This window comes from Trifolium pratense, linkage group LG2, assembly GCF_020283565.1.
Source record: "Trifolium pratense cultivar HEN17-A07 linkage group LG2, ARS_RC_1.1, whole genome shotgun sequence".
In the NCBI taxonomy this organism is placed as follows: domain Eukaryota; kingdom Viridiplantae; phylum Streptophyta; class Magnoliopsida; order Fabales; family Fabaceae; genus Trifolium; species Trifolium pratense.
In genome coordinates this window covers 26,078,769-26,098,064 of record NC_060060.1, presented here as the reverse complement: position 1 = coordinate 26,098,064, position 19,296 = coordinate 26,078,769, and the positions used below count along the sequence as shown (strand labels likewise).

Genomic DNA, 19,296 nt, shown 5'->3' with positions numbered 1-19,296 from the left:
TAAAATCTCAACCCTGATGTATTTATTTTACTAACTTTTTTCTATTGCCTAAACTATTCACTTTAAACGAACCGAATTTGATTTGATAATGTATGAATGGGTTGATGGAACAGAGATAAAAAAAATGGAGTTAATAGAAAGAAGGATTTGCCTCAGGATTGCCCCTTTTTAATTCCATGGTTTCTCTGAATTTGAAAGTTCTCACTTAGTAAGTTTTCATATCACACTGACCTAGATCGCCTCAGACGGGAATTAGGACCGGTTCATGTGGTGCATGGCTGTCGTCAGCTCGTGCCGTGAGGTATTGGGTATGAAGGTTTCATGATCTTATAGTAGTAACAAATCTTGGTCGGAGAACTTATTAAATATAAGGTGAATTCTTTCTCCCAAACTAATTTTTTTCACACACAAAAAGATAAAGAACGAATCTTTAACCATACTAAGTAGATTAATCTTATAGCGAAAATTGTATTATAATTAATTAATTATAGCTTATTATCAAGAGATGAGAGAATTGAATGGAGGGGACACTCGCCACACTCTCAGCTAGAGCTGTCAAAACGGGCTAGCCCGAATGGGCCGGCCCGCCAAGCCTGATTTTTTCTCGGGCTCGGGCATTGAAAATCCTAGCCCGAATTATTTTCGGGCTTTTTAGCCCGGCCCGACAAAACCCGATTAAAATACGGGCTAGCCCGAATGGGCCGCGGGCGGCCCGCAAGCCCGAAAAAATTAAAAATAAAAATAAAAAAATAAAATAAAATATAAATATAAATAATTTGTTTTGGATGATTTGAAATTAGTTTGTAATATAAATTATAAAACACCGTCCGTTACTTAAGTAGCAGACGAGTAAAAATAGGGCACCCAAGAAACTCGTAGGTAGCGGATGAGTAAAAATAGGACGCACGATAAACTCTTACGTAGTGGATGAAAAAAAATAGGGCGCGCGAGAAACTCGTACGTAGCGGATGAGTAAAAATAGGGCGCGCGAGAAAGTCGTAGGTAGCGGATGAGTAAAAATATGACGCACGAGAAACTCGTAAGTAGCGGATGCGTAAAAATAGGGCGCGAGAAACTCGTAGGTAGTGGATGAGTAAAAATAGGGCGCGTGAGAAACTCGTACGTAGTGGATGAATAAAAATAGGGCGCGCGAGAAACTCGTACGTAGCGGAAGAGTAAAAATAGGGCGCGCGAGAAAGTCGTAGGTAGTGGATGAGTAAAAATATGGCGCGCGAGAAACTCGTACGTAGCGGAAGAGTAAAAATAGGGCGCGCGAGAAAGTCGTAGGTAGTGGATGAGTAAAAATATGGCGCGCGAGAAACTCGTAGATAGGGGATGAGTAAAAATACGGCGCGCGAGAATATATATATATATATATATAGCGGATGAGTAAAAAATAGGACGCGCGAGAATTATTAATGTTATTTACATGGTTGAGTTTGAGCACTAAAGGTAAATAAAAAATAAAAAATAAACCGGGCCGGCCCGAAAGCCCGACTACCCGTACCGGGCCGGGCTCGGGCACTAATTTTGGTAGACCGTTTTTTATCCGGGCTTTTTAACCCGGCCCGACAAAGCCTGGAGCCCGACCGGGCCGGCCCGAAATTGTCCGGGCCGCCCGTTTTGACAGCTCTACTCTCAGCTATGATTTAGAAGAATGGTAAAAGCTGTAAACCAAAAAAAAAAAAAAAAAGAAGAATGGTAAAAGCTAATATGAATTACACTATCACCACAAGAAACTAATGTGGTTGAAGTTACAAAATGAATTACAAACCAATTTTGTCTAATAAATACTAGTCTTTAATTTCAACCACATTTATGACCAAGATTCAAACTGAATTTGGACTAAAAGAATGAAATAGGAGTTGTAGATGAGTCTCTTAGCTTTTCAATGTATCAAGAATCACACAAATCAGACCTCTAAAACATTAGATATCTCCAAAATAAGATAGACGGATCTTCACCTATGAAAATGAATTTGGTTCTTTTTATTATATTAATGAATCAATTTCTTCTTATAAAGCAAGATGATATTAGGACCCTATCATAATGATTATTTTTCTCTCACAGTAACAACTAACAATGTTTCTTTGACATATAATTTAGTCACTTTACTTTGTCAAGAGAAAATATTTTCCTTCACTGGTAGTTGAAACAATCAATACATACAAATTTACTAAACAAAGTTGCGCATCTTTTGCACAAGTTCACTAATTAAACCAAAATACATAGTAATAATTAACCTAACCAAGAGAGACCTCCTAATCCATACTCTCATAGACTCTTCACAAATCCTTCCTACACATTTAATTAACCAAGAGATGAACTTACAAATTGCATATAGCAAAATCTACATCTACCCAATTACCCCATATGTCAAAATTAATCTTATTGATCAACGTCTTCTTTCAGGGGTCCAATGTGGCAAATCTTGACTAAAGTGAACAGAAACCACCCTAGAGTTCAAAAGCTCCATTATAGGTGTAAAATTCACACACCTTGGAACCTTATATTGATTAATTGAAGCACCTCTTGAGATTGCATAATCCATAAGCTCCTCAAAAGTTCCACTCTTCACAACCCTTATTTCCAATGGTCCAATTGAATGATCTGCAACCCTACACTGCCTATAAACTGAATTCAATGATCCTTCCATTTCCAAGCAACACTGATTCAACACGTCATGACTCGGCAAATTCGAGGAGTTCGCAGAGTCGGCTTTGGTCAACAACTCCCAATATATCACATAATGACCTGGTATCGTCTCGGTATCTGCATAACTTGTGTACTCCACCACACTAGTGTTTAACTCAACCAACAACTTTGAAGCATTTTCCACCGCTCTTTGTAGCTCTGACTCATCTGTTTTATCCGAGTCAATACTTAACAACACGTTCTTACGACGTACAAAGTGGAACTGTGGTGCTGAATTATGAAACCCGGTGACTCGGAGAATGTCACCAACTCGGTAACGGTACAAACCTGCATAAGTTGTGATCACAAGCTCGTACTCCTTTCCTACCTCCACGTCAGCAAGGTCAACAATTCTCGTTGACCCTGATTCGTGTGGTAGGAATTCAAAGTAGGCCATGTTTGGCATGATGGTGTAAGAAACCTCCGAGGGTTTGCACATAGGATTAAGGTTAAGTCCAAAGTAGCATTCCGAGGAAGCATACATAGTACAAGCAAGAGGTAACCCACCACTATAGTAATTAAGTGTTGGAATGTATTGAGCCATAGCACCAGTTACAATGACATCTAAGTATTTGGTGTTAGGCCAAATCCTTGTGATTATTCCTTCCCAATTTTCATTTGAGCATTCTTGAATCACAAATGATGCCAATTCCGGGTCGGGTTTGATAAAATGTTTCATGTGATTTTTTAGCTTCGGGTCAGTAATTTTCGAGTTTAAAGTCCCGGTTCGAATATCATGGGCTAGTTCGACCCAATTGAGTTGAAGGAACCGAATTGCACGAAGTAGACCGGAGGCAAAGACAGCGCCAAGGCGAAGGACTTGGTTGCGTTCGATGAGTCCACATAGCATTTGTGTGTACATGCTTTGGAATGAATCAGGGCAGAGGATTGCTTCATTTGGACTTGTGTAAACATTGTATGGGTCGTAGGGTCGGGTCTTGAAATGTTCACTTTTGTAGTAACTTGTGAGAACCGGGCGGGCTAATAACCCACTTGGTGTCCTTGTTTCTGACTTCACAAACAAAAAGTATAAGCCTTTTCCTTTGTCTAAGCCTGGCACATAACTGTTCCATTAAAAAATATAAGAGCATTATTAGTATAATTCATCGGCTCATTAAATTAAAAGAAAAATTTAATTATGGTAAACAGTCAACAAATTATAAAAATAATGATAATGATATATCAAATGAAATACTGTATAATAAAAAAAGTTGAAGCACTTTTATTAATTAATGACCGACAAAAGTAAAATTGATATTTTATGAAAAAAATATATATTTTAATTAAAAAAAAAAAGAGTATTTAAAACTTCATTTTTTGATACAAAATAATAATTTCAAAATTTCACTTATATAAAACCACTAGATTTAGTCTAGTGATGAGGGGTTTTGAGGAGTATGTATGAGATTCTACAAAATTTGTCAAAGAAAATAATTTATTTTTATTTTTCCCACAAAACATTTGATGGTTGTTCAAATAAGACAAAAAACATTAAGTAAGCACATGGATAAGAATAAAAAAGCAACAAGAAAACATATACTATTTGTGAGAAGCTCAATTATTTGGAGGAAGAACTTACAGGTTCATAACTGGCATTAGAAGGCTGTATAGAAGTTGGCGACGATCCAACTCTTCCTTAATTGTTGGCATCAATTTTCTTTCACCAGCTGAAGTCCCAGAACTGCAGTTTCAAATCACCAAATTTAGTTCCCAATTTTCAAATAAATTAAGATGATTGATTTTGCCGTCTAAAAATATTAGCAGCACAATTTGTTGTCAATTTTATAAGACACGATTGAGTCGACAAAAAGTTTTATATCTGAATTATATATATTATGAACTAGATACATTAACTTTTGTTAACTCAGAGTGTCGATGAAGAAGAAAATTGCTAATTTGGGTACCTTGTTAGGAATTCAGAGATGGGATGAGCTGAGAGAATTGGAGAGCGATCACCATTGGCAATTCGCTGAATCTCTGGCTGAACATCATCGTACGTGATGACAGGAATCTTGGTCTTGAATGTTTCACGGTCAGTTGCGCCGTCGAGTTTGAAGCGTTTAACGTACTCTGTCTCTGCGTTTCGGCTTAGAATCTCGGCCAACACTCTTTCTTGAACAGCATCGGCGTTTCGAGTCATTTCTTCGATGAATCGAAGCGCCTTTGCATCTTTGTCACACGCTGGTGGTCCTAATGGAGATGAAAGGTTTGAGTCCACGGCCATCTTAGTTTCAGTTCAAAGAAATTTTAACAAATTTGAATTTTTGAAGGTTTTTTGATTGTTGCTTATGAAAAATTGAAGAGATGAGTTATGGAACAAAAGGAAATAGAGGGAGAAATAAAATAGAAGAATTGAAGAGAAGAATGTAAGAAGATTGTTATGTTATCTTAGATTGAAGTGAGAAAAACGAGTGCACGTTGAGTAGTTTATATAGAAGAAAAAAGTAGGGACCCCTATAAAGTCTATTGTCAAGAAAGTAGGCTATGCCATGTCACTTAAGTAGGACCCATGTGGTAACAAGGAGACTAGTAAAAGTCTTTGTATTGTGTGGACTATCAACCTTTAACATTCATCAACGTTTTCAATTTTGAAACTTTTATGGTGTTCTTTTTTTCTTTTTCTTTTTTATTAGTATTATTGTATTTTTTTTAATTGCAAATATATATATTATAATATAATAACTGGTCTCTGCACAAGACGAACAAAGGTCGGGAAAAACAGAACTACAACATAAAGGCGCAGTATATTATGGAGTATTATTCTTCTCACTTATAAAGTTTTTAACCTCAATTTTTCTAAACAATGTGAGACTTAACTCACCTCACACTTACCACAACAATCACCCCCTCAAGTATGAGTCATTAATTCATGAGGAGAGATCCGTTAACTCCAGGAGTAAGTTTCCATTGACTTACTCGGCTTAATAACTCGATATCGGTATTATATATTTTCAATCCAACCGTTAAATTCAAAGATCTTATTGAGTAGATCAACTCCACAAATTTTTATAAAAATTCAAAAAATGTAGTTATGTATTCAGACTATTGAAATTCAACGGTATTTTTAAAAGTTTGTTGTACGTTCAATTGAAGTTATCAGAAAAAGTATCAAACAATTTTCAAATTTTTATAAACATTTGTGGAGTTGATCTACTCAATGAGATCTTTGAATTCAACGGTTGGATTGGAGAAGTATAATGCCGATATCGAGTTATTAAACGGAGTGAGTCAATGGAGACTTACTCCTAGAGTCAACGGATCCCTCCTCTTAATTCATAACTCCCCCTCAAACGGACGTTTTTTTTTCATCCATACACTTGCATTGTCATTGCTGCTACAATGGGATACGCCGCCTGACCACCTTTGTCAGGTAGTTAGTCGAACCATTTGTCGAACCATCGACCCTGATATCACTGTTGACTCACGAGGGGAAAGTCAAGGATATCATCCATATTGGACTCAAAACAACGATACAAGTGAGTTGGACATCAAACTTTTTCTCAAAATCTAAAGACATTAACTTTATAGGTTTCATCACTTATAAAGCATTCAATCTCCACTTTTTAAAACAATGTGAGACTTAACAACCTCACACTTGCCAAAAAAAAAAAAAAAAAAAACCACAACACAACATAACATCCCAATCCATTTAACATGATGATAGGTCTTCTGATTTGTTATCGTGTTCCATTTTTAAAGCATTAATAATATTATTATTTTGGGTTACCATAATATTGGTACGAAGATTCCGCCATCGTTAACGATGATTAATCTCGGTCGAAGAACATGTGGGACACACAAGATGAGTTTTTCCTCCCAACCGAATTTTCCCGACACACATGAGCTATGAATTGAGCTCATTACCACATGTTTAAGCGGACCAAAATTCTTACCATTTTAATCGATTTGTAAATCATTAATAAACATTAATCTAATGTATCTTTCCCTATATAGTTATATATTGGTGATAAGTTATTTAAAAACTAACAACTATACGAAAATATGGTCGGTTAAAAATATAATTAAATTAGTCAAAAAAATAATTAAATTATTATTGCTCAATTAAATAAATATTGAAAAAGACATTAGAAAAAGAAAGGGACAAGGATTCTCAATCCCTTTTGCATATGTTGTAATTGTTCCCCTTAAATACACCAATTATTAAAAAGTGTGGTATAGATAACGATTATGAAAGTGTCATTTGAGAGAATGTCTTACATCGTAATAAGCTTTCTTCTAGAACTACAATTCATTGTTTTGCAATATGTGTAAAATAGATTTGGATCCTCTCCAATTTTTCCTCATTTTTTAATTTAAGGATTGATAAATTACAAAGAATAAAAAGGAGATAAAATTAACCCTTGAATTAAGGAAAAAAAAGATAAAAATTTAAGAGGATTCAAATCAGTGTAAAATTTGGTTTTTACGGGTAGGGTGGTAATTTGGTATAAATACTAATTTTTTCTTTGGTACAATGAGAAAAAAGAAAAAAAAACAAAGAAAAGATTATCTATTAATATAATATACTAAATCATAATAGATTCATATATTTATCTAAATGGATATAAATATATTTTTCTCCACTAGTATCCGGTTTATTGAACCGTCTAATCTGGTTCGAGGTCAGTTATAACAGAAAATAAGTAATATTTCACTCTTTCTATAATATCTTCTTTTTTATTTGCATTAAAAATATAATTTAATTAGAAGGTATTAGAAATAGTTTCTCACAAGCAACACGGCTCTGGAAATTTTCATCCTTAGAGAATAGTTTTTGTTTTTTTTTTTTTCTCTTATCTTTTGTTTGTTTTGATTAGCCTTAACAAAAAAAAGGTATTAGAAAATATTAATATGATTTATAATTAGATTGAACATATATCTATCTGTTGAAAATATGATAATAGATGAATCAGATGCATGATTTTCATGCTTGGCGAATGGATTGGATTATTATTTTTTTGACAAATTTTAATGGATTGAATATTTTAATAGATTAATTTGCTTCATCTATTACTATCCAAATTTGAATTCATCTAATTCATACTATATATTTTGCCATCCAACTTGTAAGTGTTAGACACAAAATTGAAAACTAATTTCATATGTTTTTTTAGTTAAATTTTTCATTAAACTTCTCTCTAGAAATCTTAACCATTGAAAGAAACAAAGTTGACTAGAACAAATGATATGATGATAGTAACAAAAACGATTTATAATGCACACTTTACACACGCAAGTGAAAGAAAAAGAAACAAAAATACTACTAGTACTAGTACAAGTACAAAATACTCTTTATTTCATTTGGCTTGTGTTGTAGTGAAAGTGAAACCTATGTTTTTTGAAAAGTACATACACCCAAAAACAAAAACTATGGGTCTAAATCTAAAGAGTTGAATTGAACACGATGATGTAGGTAAAAGAAGGGACAAAGTAGGGTCCATGTAACGTAGACAATGGCTTAATAAGAGGCAAGGTAATGTGAGTAGGGACCAAACATGTCAACGAAGGAAACATAGAGGTGGTTTTCGTTTTGGCGTAAATACGCGTAGCCCAACCATGAAACCGAATTCTGGCGACGAAAGTGATGGCTTGTCGGCTTACCAGTTAGTTACTTGCCTGGCTTGGCTGGCTGTTTTGGCAAAAAGAATTTGCACGTGAGTCAGATGATATTGCTCTTGACAATTTCATTCCAACGTGTTGTAGGACCACACATTTGGATGTTGCAACTTGCAACATATAGTCATATACTCATGTCAAGAATGCCTAAAAACTTGAAATGCTAATGGGTTGTGTTTAGCATAGCGAGTTAAACTCTCATATCTTGGAACTAATTTAATAATTAATCATATAAGATACTATAAGATAATGTTCAATAACAAACATTAAACATATAATTTTAATTTTAGTGCAGAACTCTAATAAACATAGTAGCGTGTATATAAAACAGATCTATGACATATTAATTTATCAAAGATTATAAAAATATTTAGATAGAATGATAGATGAATTCATTAGATAAACTAACCGTTAATGTGACACACATAGACTCTTGAAACGCATGTACACAAAATTCAAAAGACATAACTACTTTCAATTACCTACCCTATGACCTATGGGTTCAAGAACTAATAGATTATTTACTTTGTGGGTTCTCGACAAATTGGGAGTTAAAAGCAATGTTTTAAGAACCGGACCGGAGGTCGAACCGTTGTGACAACTGGTTCAAGGGTCAACCGGTCGGATCGGTTCAACCGTTATTGAACCGTTTATATTGAACCGTTCATATAATTTTTTCACGTGTTTGAGTCTATGGTTGGAAAGGAAAGATTTTTGATTTTTTAACCTTTCAATTTCAATCCATCATTTTTTTTAATTAAAAAATCAGTTTTTTTTTTTTTTTTTTAAGTGAGAGAAAAACCGGCCGGTTTTTCCGGTTCACCGGTTCACCGGTTCACACCGGTTCACACCGGTTCATACCGGTTCACACCGGTTTTTGACCGGTTCCACTGACTAGCGGTTCTTGCTAGTCGTCCGGACCGCCGAGGGCACCGGTTCACGGTCGAACCGGTCGGACCGGCCGGTCCGGTCCGGTTTTTAAAACATTGGTTAAAAGACATGACACAAACTTAAATTATTGTCTTTTACTAAAACACAAAATAATCTTTTATCATATGTATAAGTTCTCTAAAATATTGATCGCAGTCTGGCAAGTAGACTAGTCTATCATCGAGTAATAATTCACACTCTAGTGTTTAGAATGAGTTCGTATCCACAGAGATCGTGGCAAAGCTACTAGTTTCGCTTAGTAATTTAGAAAGTAAAGTCGCATTGCATTCGCTTTGTTTGCTTGAAAGAGTTTGACTATTAAAAGTAAATAACAAGTAAAATAAATAGCAATAAAAGTAAAGGGTGTGCGAGTAGATGAGCACGAGGTGGTTAAGTGTTCTTAATATCTCTCTTATTCCTGCTTGGTAACTGGCGTTATACCTGCCTTACTATTCATTACTCATCTGACGGATTAATTTCTATTAGATAAGTTCACTGCTACCATTCCTTATCCTATTGGAACCAAAGAAAGTATAGCCAACCGCTGGTAGGATCCCCCTTGTTTGTCACGTTTTCTATCTTTAACAAGTTGTCACGTGTTCTCCTACCTTGTTTGTCTAATCGTAATCATGCAGAATTTAACTATGTGTAATTTTTAATCCTACCCCCAAACCGCATATACTGAATTTAATGTTCTTATATAGTTTGGTTGTAGTGTCTTTAGGTTCGGGCCTATTAGTTTGTTGTCACAGGATCAGCTAATTCCTATGGGTTTGTTCTGTAACGTGATCAAGATTAAGAACAAAGCATTAAAACAAGACAATAATAGATAATAACTGAATAACAATTGAATATAATCTTTTTCGAACCAAATTACATGTCTCAAGCATTCATAAGGGAGTTCATCTACTCGACCTAACCTAGGAAAACTAAATTACAAAAGACAATAAAAAGGAAATTAACCTTATTCCCTCAGAGTTCTTGAGCTTCATTGCCTCCTCTTAGAGTTCATCTAACTCTAGCTTGAAGCTTTCACAAACTTAAAATAGTTGTGAATATTTTGGAATGAATAATTGTGAAGGATGAGAACTCTATTTATAGTTTTCGTATCAAGCTTGGGCTTTTTCTCACACTCCATCGTATCCATCGTAGGCACGATATCGTGCTACAATGCATATCAAATCTTCAGATTTTCTCGAAATTAAAAACAGATCATCGTGCTACGATGGGATCATATCGTGGGTACGATATAGTGCACTTTTTCTTCCTTTTTTGCCCTTTTCTATGCTTTTTTTGTCTTGCTTTTTGACCAAGTAACTTCATAACTCTAGGTATTTGCTTGCATTTGGTTTCAATTGCTACTAAAATTACTAAAAACTAACCTAAAATACTATTAAAAACATCATATAAATTCCTGCCATCAAATACTAAAATAATTTTTTTTTATTAGATAATTTTAAAAGACAAAATTTATTCAATACCTTAAAGATTTGTTCCGGTCTCAAACCAAAAGACTCTTATTTATGCTTCATTCATTATTTAATTTAATGTATTGACTATGATTTTTTTTTTGGTACAAAACTATGATTTATTTTAGATAAAACTAAATAAATATAAGTGTACTGCCAGTGGCGGTGCATTTCTTTATTAATGGAGTCTTGAAAGCAATCATTGTTTAAACTTTAAACTCATTGATCTAAATAACTATCTAAATATAATGTTAACAAGTAACAACCCACTATGCAACCATAAAAAATGAAGTAACAACCCACTGAATTAGTTCAACGGAGTATAAATTAAGGATCATGAAACATGTAACCTAAGACCTCATATTAAATTATCAAATAAGGAAATATGGTGGATAAATTATAGTTTGATTTTTTTTAAAAAAACAAAAATTAATTAGTGCTAAACATTACCGGCGATTTTGGACAGCTGCAAATTCCTATACGTTTGAAATATTTTTCCCACCTATTATTTGCGGTGGTTTTTTTTTATAACTTTTATGGCGGTTTTTTTTCAAATTTCAAAAAAATAAATTTGGTGCCTAAAATTTGCAGAGGCCTTGAAACCACCGCAAATTCCTCCCTTTGAAAATTTTTTCTTGCTTATAGTTTGTGGCGGCTTAAAACTGCCACTATAGCCGCCGCAATTTTTTTCTCTCTTTTGGATGTTGTTCCGGCGGATTTTTCGGCCACAAATGACCTAAAGCCTCTGGAAATTTTTCTGTGGGTTCAAGGCCGCCAGTAATACAAGAAATTCTTGGAATACACTCCTTAAAAAAATATATAAAAGATAGAGTGGTATAATATGATAGAAAAAGAGATAAAAATAAAATGTGATATGTCGAATAAGTACAGACAAATAAAAGAGGTTCGATTTTGTTTTTTCGACATAGATCGAAAAAGGTTCAAATTTAATAATAATTGTAAATTTTAGTAATTTGCATCTTTAGGCCAGGGTTCTAGCATTGCCACTTAATAGTGATAAAGTTATTTTGCTAAAAGTGTAAGATCTTTATCAACAATATTAGTAAGGGAAGAGGAAATAGTTATTTTGGTCCCTGAATGTGCAACTCGCTGTCATTCTGGTCCCTGACTCAAAGAAAAATACAAAATAATCTCCGACTCTACAATATGTTAGTCACTTTGGTCTCTAACGTTAATGTCCCTTAAGTTTACAAAAAAGATTATGTGACACTTTTTTTAGACATGTGGCATGCTCTGTACCCATATTAGTTGGACAATTTGACTGATGACATGGTCAGGGACCAAAGTGACTTTTTTTTTTCTTCATTTCTTCATCTTCTTCCTCTCATTCTTCTTCATCTTCTTCATGTATTTATCAATGAAACCCATAATTTTAAACCCATGCTTAAAAATTTATCAATCAAACATTTACAAAATTTCAACCAAATCTTCAAACAAAATCCCTAAAACTCCAAAAAAAGAAAAAATTGCTTTATCAATTTATAAGAATTGATAAAGCAAAGAATTGATTGACACATAATATTCAAATTCATCTTCTTCCTTTTGAAATCACAAATCACAATTTTCACCACCTTCAACAATGGACAAAAGATGCATTTATGGGTTTTGTAAAATGGTTAATAAATTAAGTTTTATTGATGAATGTATGAAGAATGAGAGGAAGAAGATGAAGAAATGAAAAAGGAAAGAAAAAAATACTGTCATTTTAGTCCCTATCCACGTCATCCATCAACTTGTCCCGCAAATATGCCAACTCTCCACGCTACATGTCCAAACAAAGTGACACATCAATTTTTTTAAAGATAACAGTCAATTTTAACGTCAGAGACCAAAATGACTAACGGATTGTAGAATCAATGATTATTTTGTATTTTTTCTTGAGTCAGAGACCTGAATGACAACAACTTACATATTCTGGACCAATAAATGTTTCCCATATTAGTATTATACGTGTATTTTTCAATAGTATATGGTACAATTTTATAGTTAATTGTTTTATTTTATTATAATTTGGTACTCAATGATATCATTATAGGGAGTATTTTTTTGGTAAGGATCATTATAGGTATATGAAACGCAATAATGTGACGGCCACACTATAAATTAATTTAGGGTAAATAGTGTTATACCCCCCTGCAAAATAGGCGAGTTTTGCGTTACCCCCCTGTAAAATATTTTTTTGAGATTACCCCCCTGCAATGTCAAGATTCTTTGCGTTACCCCCCTGGCTCAACAAGTGGGCATATGACATGGAAGAATCTTGACGTGGCATGACACATGGAAATTAATTTATTTTTTATTTATTTTTAATTGCCAACTCATTAATTAATGTGCGTTTTTAATTAAAAAAATGAAAAAAAAACTTAATTGTTATATTTTTATGAACTTACTTAAAAGAAAGTTTTTTTTTTTTTTTACTAAAAGTTGTTATTATATATATATAAAAAAATTCTTATATATATATATAATAACTAATAATAGAGTAACCAAAAAAAAAACGAAGATGAAAAAAAAACTAATAATAATAATAGTAACCAAAAAACTAATAATAATAATAATAATAATAACTAATAATAATAGAGTAACAAAAAAAAAACTGCAATCACATAGTAACGCAAGAACAATCGCTTTGCCCTAACCCCCAAATTGAAATTGAAAACGAAGAACAATCGCTGCATATGAACGGAACGAAAAAAAAAAGTTTCTTTAAATAAAAAAATTTCTTTAAAAAAAAAAGTTTCTTTAAAAAAAAGTTTCTTTAAAAAAAAGTTTTTTTTTTAAAAAAAAAGTTTCTTTAAAAAAAAAAAGATTTCTTTAAAAAAAAAGTTTTTTTCATTTTTTTTTAATTAAAAAATAAATAATTACTGAGTTGACAATTAAAAATAAATAAAAAATAAATTAATTTCCACGTGTCATGCCACGTCAAGATTCGTCCATGTCATATGCCCACTTGTTGAGCCAGGGGGATAACGCAAGGAATCTTGACATTGCAGGGGGGTAATCTCAAAAATATATTTTGTAGGGGGATAACGCAAAACTCGCCTATTTTGCAGGGGGTATGACACTATTTACCCATTAATTTATTTTCAGTGGCATAACTAATCGAAAAGTACTTTACATAATTTTGTTGGTGATAGTAAAAAAGTACAGTCTATACCAAAACAAAAAAAAAAAGTACACAAGAAAACAATTATCCACAAACGTACACAAGAAAACCAGGAAGTGGAGAAAACATGGAGACAAGGAAGGAAGAAGGAAGGTGTAAACCTGAAAAACGGTTGCCTCACGTGCAAGTTGACCAGTCAACGATGAAATTCCAATGCTAAATGGTTTTTTAATCTCCAACTTGACTTTTTTTAAAAAAAATTCTCTAAATTCATCATATTTTTAAGTTATGTTTATGATGTGACAAAGTTTATTAATTTCAAAAAAAAAAAAAAACATGACAAAGCGATGACACTGAATATTCTTAAACTACGGAATTTGGGAGCTCTTATCTCATTAGTGTCATAAATGAGTGTTCTAATTAATTGTCAAAATTATGCTTTCAGGCGCCTCCATGGATATTTCCGCGTTTCTTAAACTACGGGTCATGGCTCATGTATAATCTGTTTGAGATTTTTTGCTTTTAATATTTTTTTTTAACGGCAAAATATTTTTTGCTTTTAATATATATATATATATATATAAGATAAAATTACACTGCAGGTCCTTTATCTTATTTTTTGTAACACTTTGGTCCTTTATCTTTTTCTTGTGAACCTTGACTCCAAAATTTGCCTTTATATAGGGGGAGACTTATAATAACCGTATGTGTCAATTGGCATTAACTATCATTAGAGGCAATGATGGCCGCTGACATGAAACTGACGATTCTATTAGAATATAAGAGAATGTCTCCGCTGCGGTGGATATACAGTAGCTATTGTGTCTGTTACTATTGCCTTCCATGCAAAATCTCCATGAAGGAGTAATTTTGGGCAGAATCTTAGAGCGCTTGGATGTATTAAGCGTTGACCTTGTCCATAACACTTACCAATCAATTGGACTAACATAATACTCTCTTCGTCCCAACTTGATTGACACAGTTGACACAGTTGACTTTGTCCATAACACTTACCAATTAATATTTTTAATTGTATAATAGTAAAAATTATAAAAATTTGATATTTTGAAAATACTCAACGAGACGAATCAAACAAAATCTTATATGCTAATATTTATTTTTGTTTATTAGTAGAAAAATAAGATCAAAACAACATGTGTGAATAGTGCACAACAGTCAACTATGTCAATCAAATTGGGACGGAGGGAGTATACAATCAATTGGACTAACATAATATTATAAGGTAACATACAATTGTTTCAAGGGTACTCTGTTAATGTTACAACTTTATTTTATTTTTGTTTACTAAAATTTATCTTAAATAAAATTTGGTCTTTATATTTTATTTTAAATCGTGGTTTTATTAGTCCTCTATTTTATTTTTCAAAAATTTGATTCTAAAATAAGATTATTTAATATGAACTTTCCAAAAAAGATTTAAAGGTAGACTTTTAGTACTTCATTAAAAATGATTTTTCATAAATAATAAAAAGGGTGAAATGATATAATATTTAGTAAAACTAAGGCAAACAATTTCGTAAAAGTTAAAATAAAAGAATCAACATCATGAATTTGAAAAAGTTGAGAGACAAAATGTATTATACAATAAGTTCACAATGTATTATAAATATAATAATGAGAGACAAGAGAATTAAAACTTTTGTTCATCATCAAAAATAGAATTAAAGCTACTGAACTTTGGAGGAGTAACTGACAATTACTAGTTTGTTAGGTGGTAGAGACATGTTCATGTCTGGTTGGTTTTGGTACAAACCCTTCAAAACCTAAACATGTGCAATGCACAATATGTGTTCAAAGCAGTTAGGATGATAAACATGTTCTCTACCAGTAAAATTTAAGAATATTGAACCTTTGAACTTGAGTGCTGACCGACAATAGTTCATTATGATTGAAGAAAATAATTATAGTGTTTCTGAACAGAATGAGTGGTTTTATTGTTGCCTACATACATTGAAATTAATGATTATATATTTTTATTATATAGTAGAAAGTTTTGTTGATTAGAGCACAAGGGTCCCAAAACTGATTACAATAAGACTCTTTCGGAAAAGAAAAAGAAGAAGACAATTTTCAATTTTCAACCATATTTACTTTTTTACCTATATATCCCTAACTATTTTACTTCTTTTCTACACTTTACAATAAATAATATTATTAAAAAAAAAATTTCCTAAAAGGATAAATTTATAAAATTAATATTCACCGTCAAAATATTTGTTACCACCAACTTCTTGCAATTTAGTCAACGAAATCTTATATTTAAAACGGAGGTAGTAAGGGGATCTTGGTGGATACATCCAAAAACACAAAATGAACAAATACAAGAAGAAGGGGAAAAAAAAACTCCTAACACAAAATACAATCGATCCCTAATCCACAAATCCATTTGATGAATAAAAAGATATGTTAAGAACGATGATATTGCAATCTTTTAGAGGGTGGTTCCCTACCCAAGTATCATGCCAAAGTTGCACCAAAGCACCTTTTCCTGCCTATTTTTTATTTATAAATAAATTCTGAAACTCAATCTTCAATATTACCTTACCAATGTCTTTACACCAAAATGATTGAAAATATTGCTCTCCCTCTCTCTACACCTAAGTTCGCCGCCAGCTGTTCAACTTCCAAATCGCCACCACCAAGATGTAACACCAGGGATGGTGGTGCGAAGAGTTTCACTCTCCGCACCACCTCCGCACTAACGTGTTGCCCTTTCTTTTTCTGACGAGGTCGTTGCTTGAACCGTGGCGTTCTCATCCATGCCGGTATTTAGAGGGTTATTTCTCTGCTCAAATCTTTGTTTCTCTTAGATCTAGTCTATGGTTCCGATTGGATATCAGCGTCGCTGATGTTGTGGTGGTTCTGACTGGGATATCACTGCCGCTGATTTAGTGGTGGTGTGTTGGTTTTGTGTTTCATTGTAGCCGTGTGCAGATTGATTTGTGGTTCTGTTGTGGCCATATTGGCGGTCAGATCCATTTCTCGTTCCGAAAAATATGTTTTTATGGTTGGATCTCTGAGTGTTGTTTTGTTGGAATCTTACCACGTGTTGAATGCATTAAGACCTAATTTGAGCCTATTATTGCTCGAAAGGGCTAGGCACGTAGATACTCCATCTTGACGGTAGTAGTTGCTCATCGTGTCAATGAAACGCTGGTTTCATGCTCGTGGTGCTCAGCTCAATTGATTGACCATCCCTCGATCTGGTCTTTGATTGGTTTGGGTTGTATTGTCCACAAGACGTACTTGTTTCGTTTGAGGCCGTTAGAGTGGTCTTTTAGCTAGTGTCGCTCAATATTTGTATTATTCTTTGATTTCAGACCGCTTAGCTTGAAAAAACATCAATCGCTTGCTTCTTGTTCTAGGCAGTAGTGGGTACATGGATCGTTTTCGTATTGACGGTCGATTCATTCACCCTAACTTTTTAAGGACTTATCTTTTGTCTTTTAGGACTTACTAGAAGTTAGTGGTTTGTTTCATTGTCCTATGAGACTTACTGGGTTAGGTATATGTCCTCCCAGATTGGGGCGAAGCCTGCTTTGTCCCATGATATCTAAATGTTCTTCACCTTATAAAAAAATATTGAAATTTAGCATAATTTCCCTTTCAAGTTCTCTCATTAAGTCAAACAAATATGAAAAGTCATGTTCTCTCATTAATCTAGACTTTACTCTTTTTTTATTTTGAACGGCAAATGTTTTATTATTAATAATCGGTCTCTGTACAAAATGAATAGAGGCTGGGAAAAACGAAACTATACAAAACAAAGACGCGCCGTATATAAGCGGAATACCAATGAATAAAATCAAAATCAAACACCACCTAATAGAGGAACCCTTCTAATCTCATTCTTAGAAGAACAATCCTCAGCCTTCAAACCACCAAAGAAGACCATCAGCCCAACCCAAAAAAAGTCACTAGACTTTAAGAGCATTCACAATGGAGATACTCATTTTTTTAGTACTTAACCGGACCCCACGTGCACACATCACTCTTTATAATTTTTTAATTAATAGTAAGTATTCAACTCATCTAACTCAAATCTCTTAAAAAGTTCTAAATGAGTTTCACCAATAACACATTTCATCAATAACTATACATCATTATAAATGAAACCCACAAAAACAAAATAGGTACCACTTTTTATTGTAGAATCAATACATATTGTACTCTTTGTGTTTTGCTCCAATTAAAGTATCTATTAGATACTATTACTTAAAAAAAATCAATACCCACCAAAAGATGGTCTAACTCCCAAGCTCAAAACAAAATGCTCAGCCCATCTGAATTAAAAAAACAGCCTTTACTATTGTAGCAAGCATTGCAGAAGAGGGGATTGCATTGCACACATCAAGAGCTTGCTATAACCCCATAGTGGTACAAGACCTATTTGTATTTGTGTCTATATTAAATTTTCTCACCAAATCCAACAAAAGAGTAAATAACAAACTCTGAAACAAGTCGTCCATATTTATTTCCATTATGAAGCTTCTTTGAAGGTATCTACAAGAACGTGGGAAACACACACAAACCTGTAATAATCTGTAATACCGTACTTAATATGTACCTTTTAAATCACAATCTTTTGTACCTTTTTCTTTATAAAATGTTAGTCATATCATATATCATATTCATATGAATCCAAGCAATGTCCTTTCCTTATTGGAAGTTATGAAGAATAGAAGCAAGCTCCAAAACGTTAGCTCTTGGATATTTCCGTACCGTACCAAAAGTTGTACAAAATCCAGTCATAATTATTAATTAGTGTCTAATAATTTTCAATTATACCACTCACTTGATGTATATTTTTTATTCAACAACCACTTGATTAAGTTTTTCGTCAAAAGTTAATAAAAAAAAGAAAGTACTTATTCGTCAAAAAAAAAATCCACTTGATTAAGTATTCTTTACAATTAATAATACCACTGTATCTATGGCCGGTCCGAAGTATTTGGAGGCCCTGTTTGAAAATTAAAAATGTATCTTTAATAAAAATATAATTTTTTTTAAAAAAATTCATTCTCTATTTAAAAAAAAAATTCTTGTAATGTTGTTTTTTTTTTTACAATCAACTGAAGGTTACTTATAAAATTAAGAGTGTGTCTATTATTTTTATTTTTTTGAGTAATAAAATATTGTTAATAGTAACCAAGTCATTAATTTTTTTACATATATAAATTTTTTAATAAGCCGAGATAAACAATTACAGACCCCTAAATGTTTGAGGCCCTGCGCGGTGGCTCACCTTGCACACCCACAGGGCCGGCAATGACTGTATCTAACATTAAAACTTTTAATGTGTAGTCTTAATTAATTAATTAACATCATGTAGTTTTTCATAATTTTCTAAAATGACCTTGCAAGACTTTTTTTTTTTGTTTACAATGAGTTGGGATCAAACCCAGAACCTATATCGTACTATCAAAATTTCTCACCACT

General features: G+C 33.0%; 1 protein-coding gene across 1 annotated transcript; it reads right to left on the bottom strand.

Annotated features, from left to right (window-relative positions):
* Positions 1 to 2,146: 2,146 nt before the first annotated feature.
* On the bottom strand, positions 2,147 to 5,096 carry LOC123911594 (probable indole-3-acetic acid-amido synthetase GH3.1). The gene is made up of 3 exons (XM_045963051.1): positions 4,599 to 5,096; positions 4,274 to 4,375; positions 2,147 to 3,758 (listed from the first exon to the last, which is right to left on the bottom strand). The coding sequence occupies exons 1-3, from the start codon at positions 4,916 to 4,918 to the stop codon at positions 2,396 to 2,398; spliced, it is 1,785 nt and encodes a 594-aa protein (XP_045819007.1). The 5' UTR covers positions 4,919 to 5,096; the 3' UTR covers positions 2,147 to 2,395.
* Positions 5,097 to 19,296: the final 14,200 nt, after the last annotated feature.

Coding starts and splice junctions, on each gene's coding strand:
- LOC123911594 (XM_045963051.1), bottom strand. CDS start 4,918: ATGGCCGTGGACTCAAACCTTTCATCTCCATTAGGACCACCAGCGTGT. Junction 4,376..4,598: donor ATCTCTGAATTCCTAACAAG/GTACCCAAATTA, acceptor TTGAAACTGCAG/TTCTGGGACTTCAGCTGGTG. Junction 3,759..4,273: donor CTAATGCCAGTTATGAACCT/GTAAGTTCTTCC, acceptor TTAATGGAACAG/TTATGTGCCAGGCTTAGACA.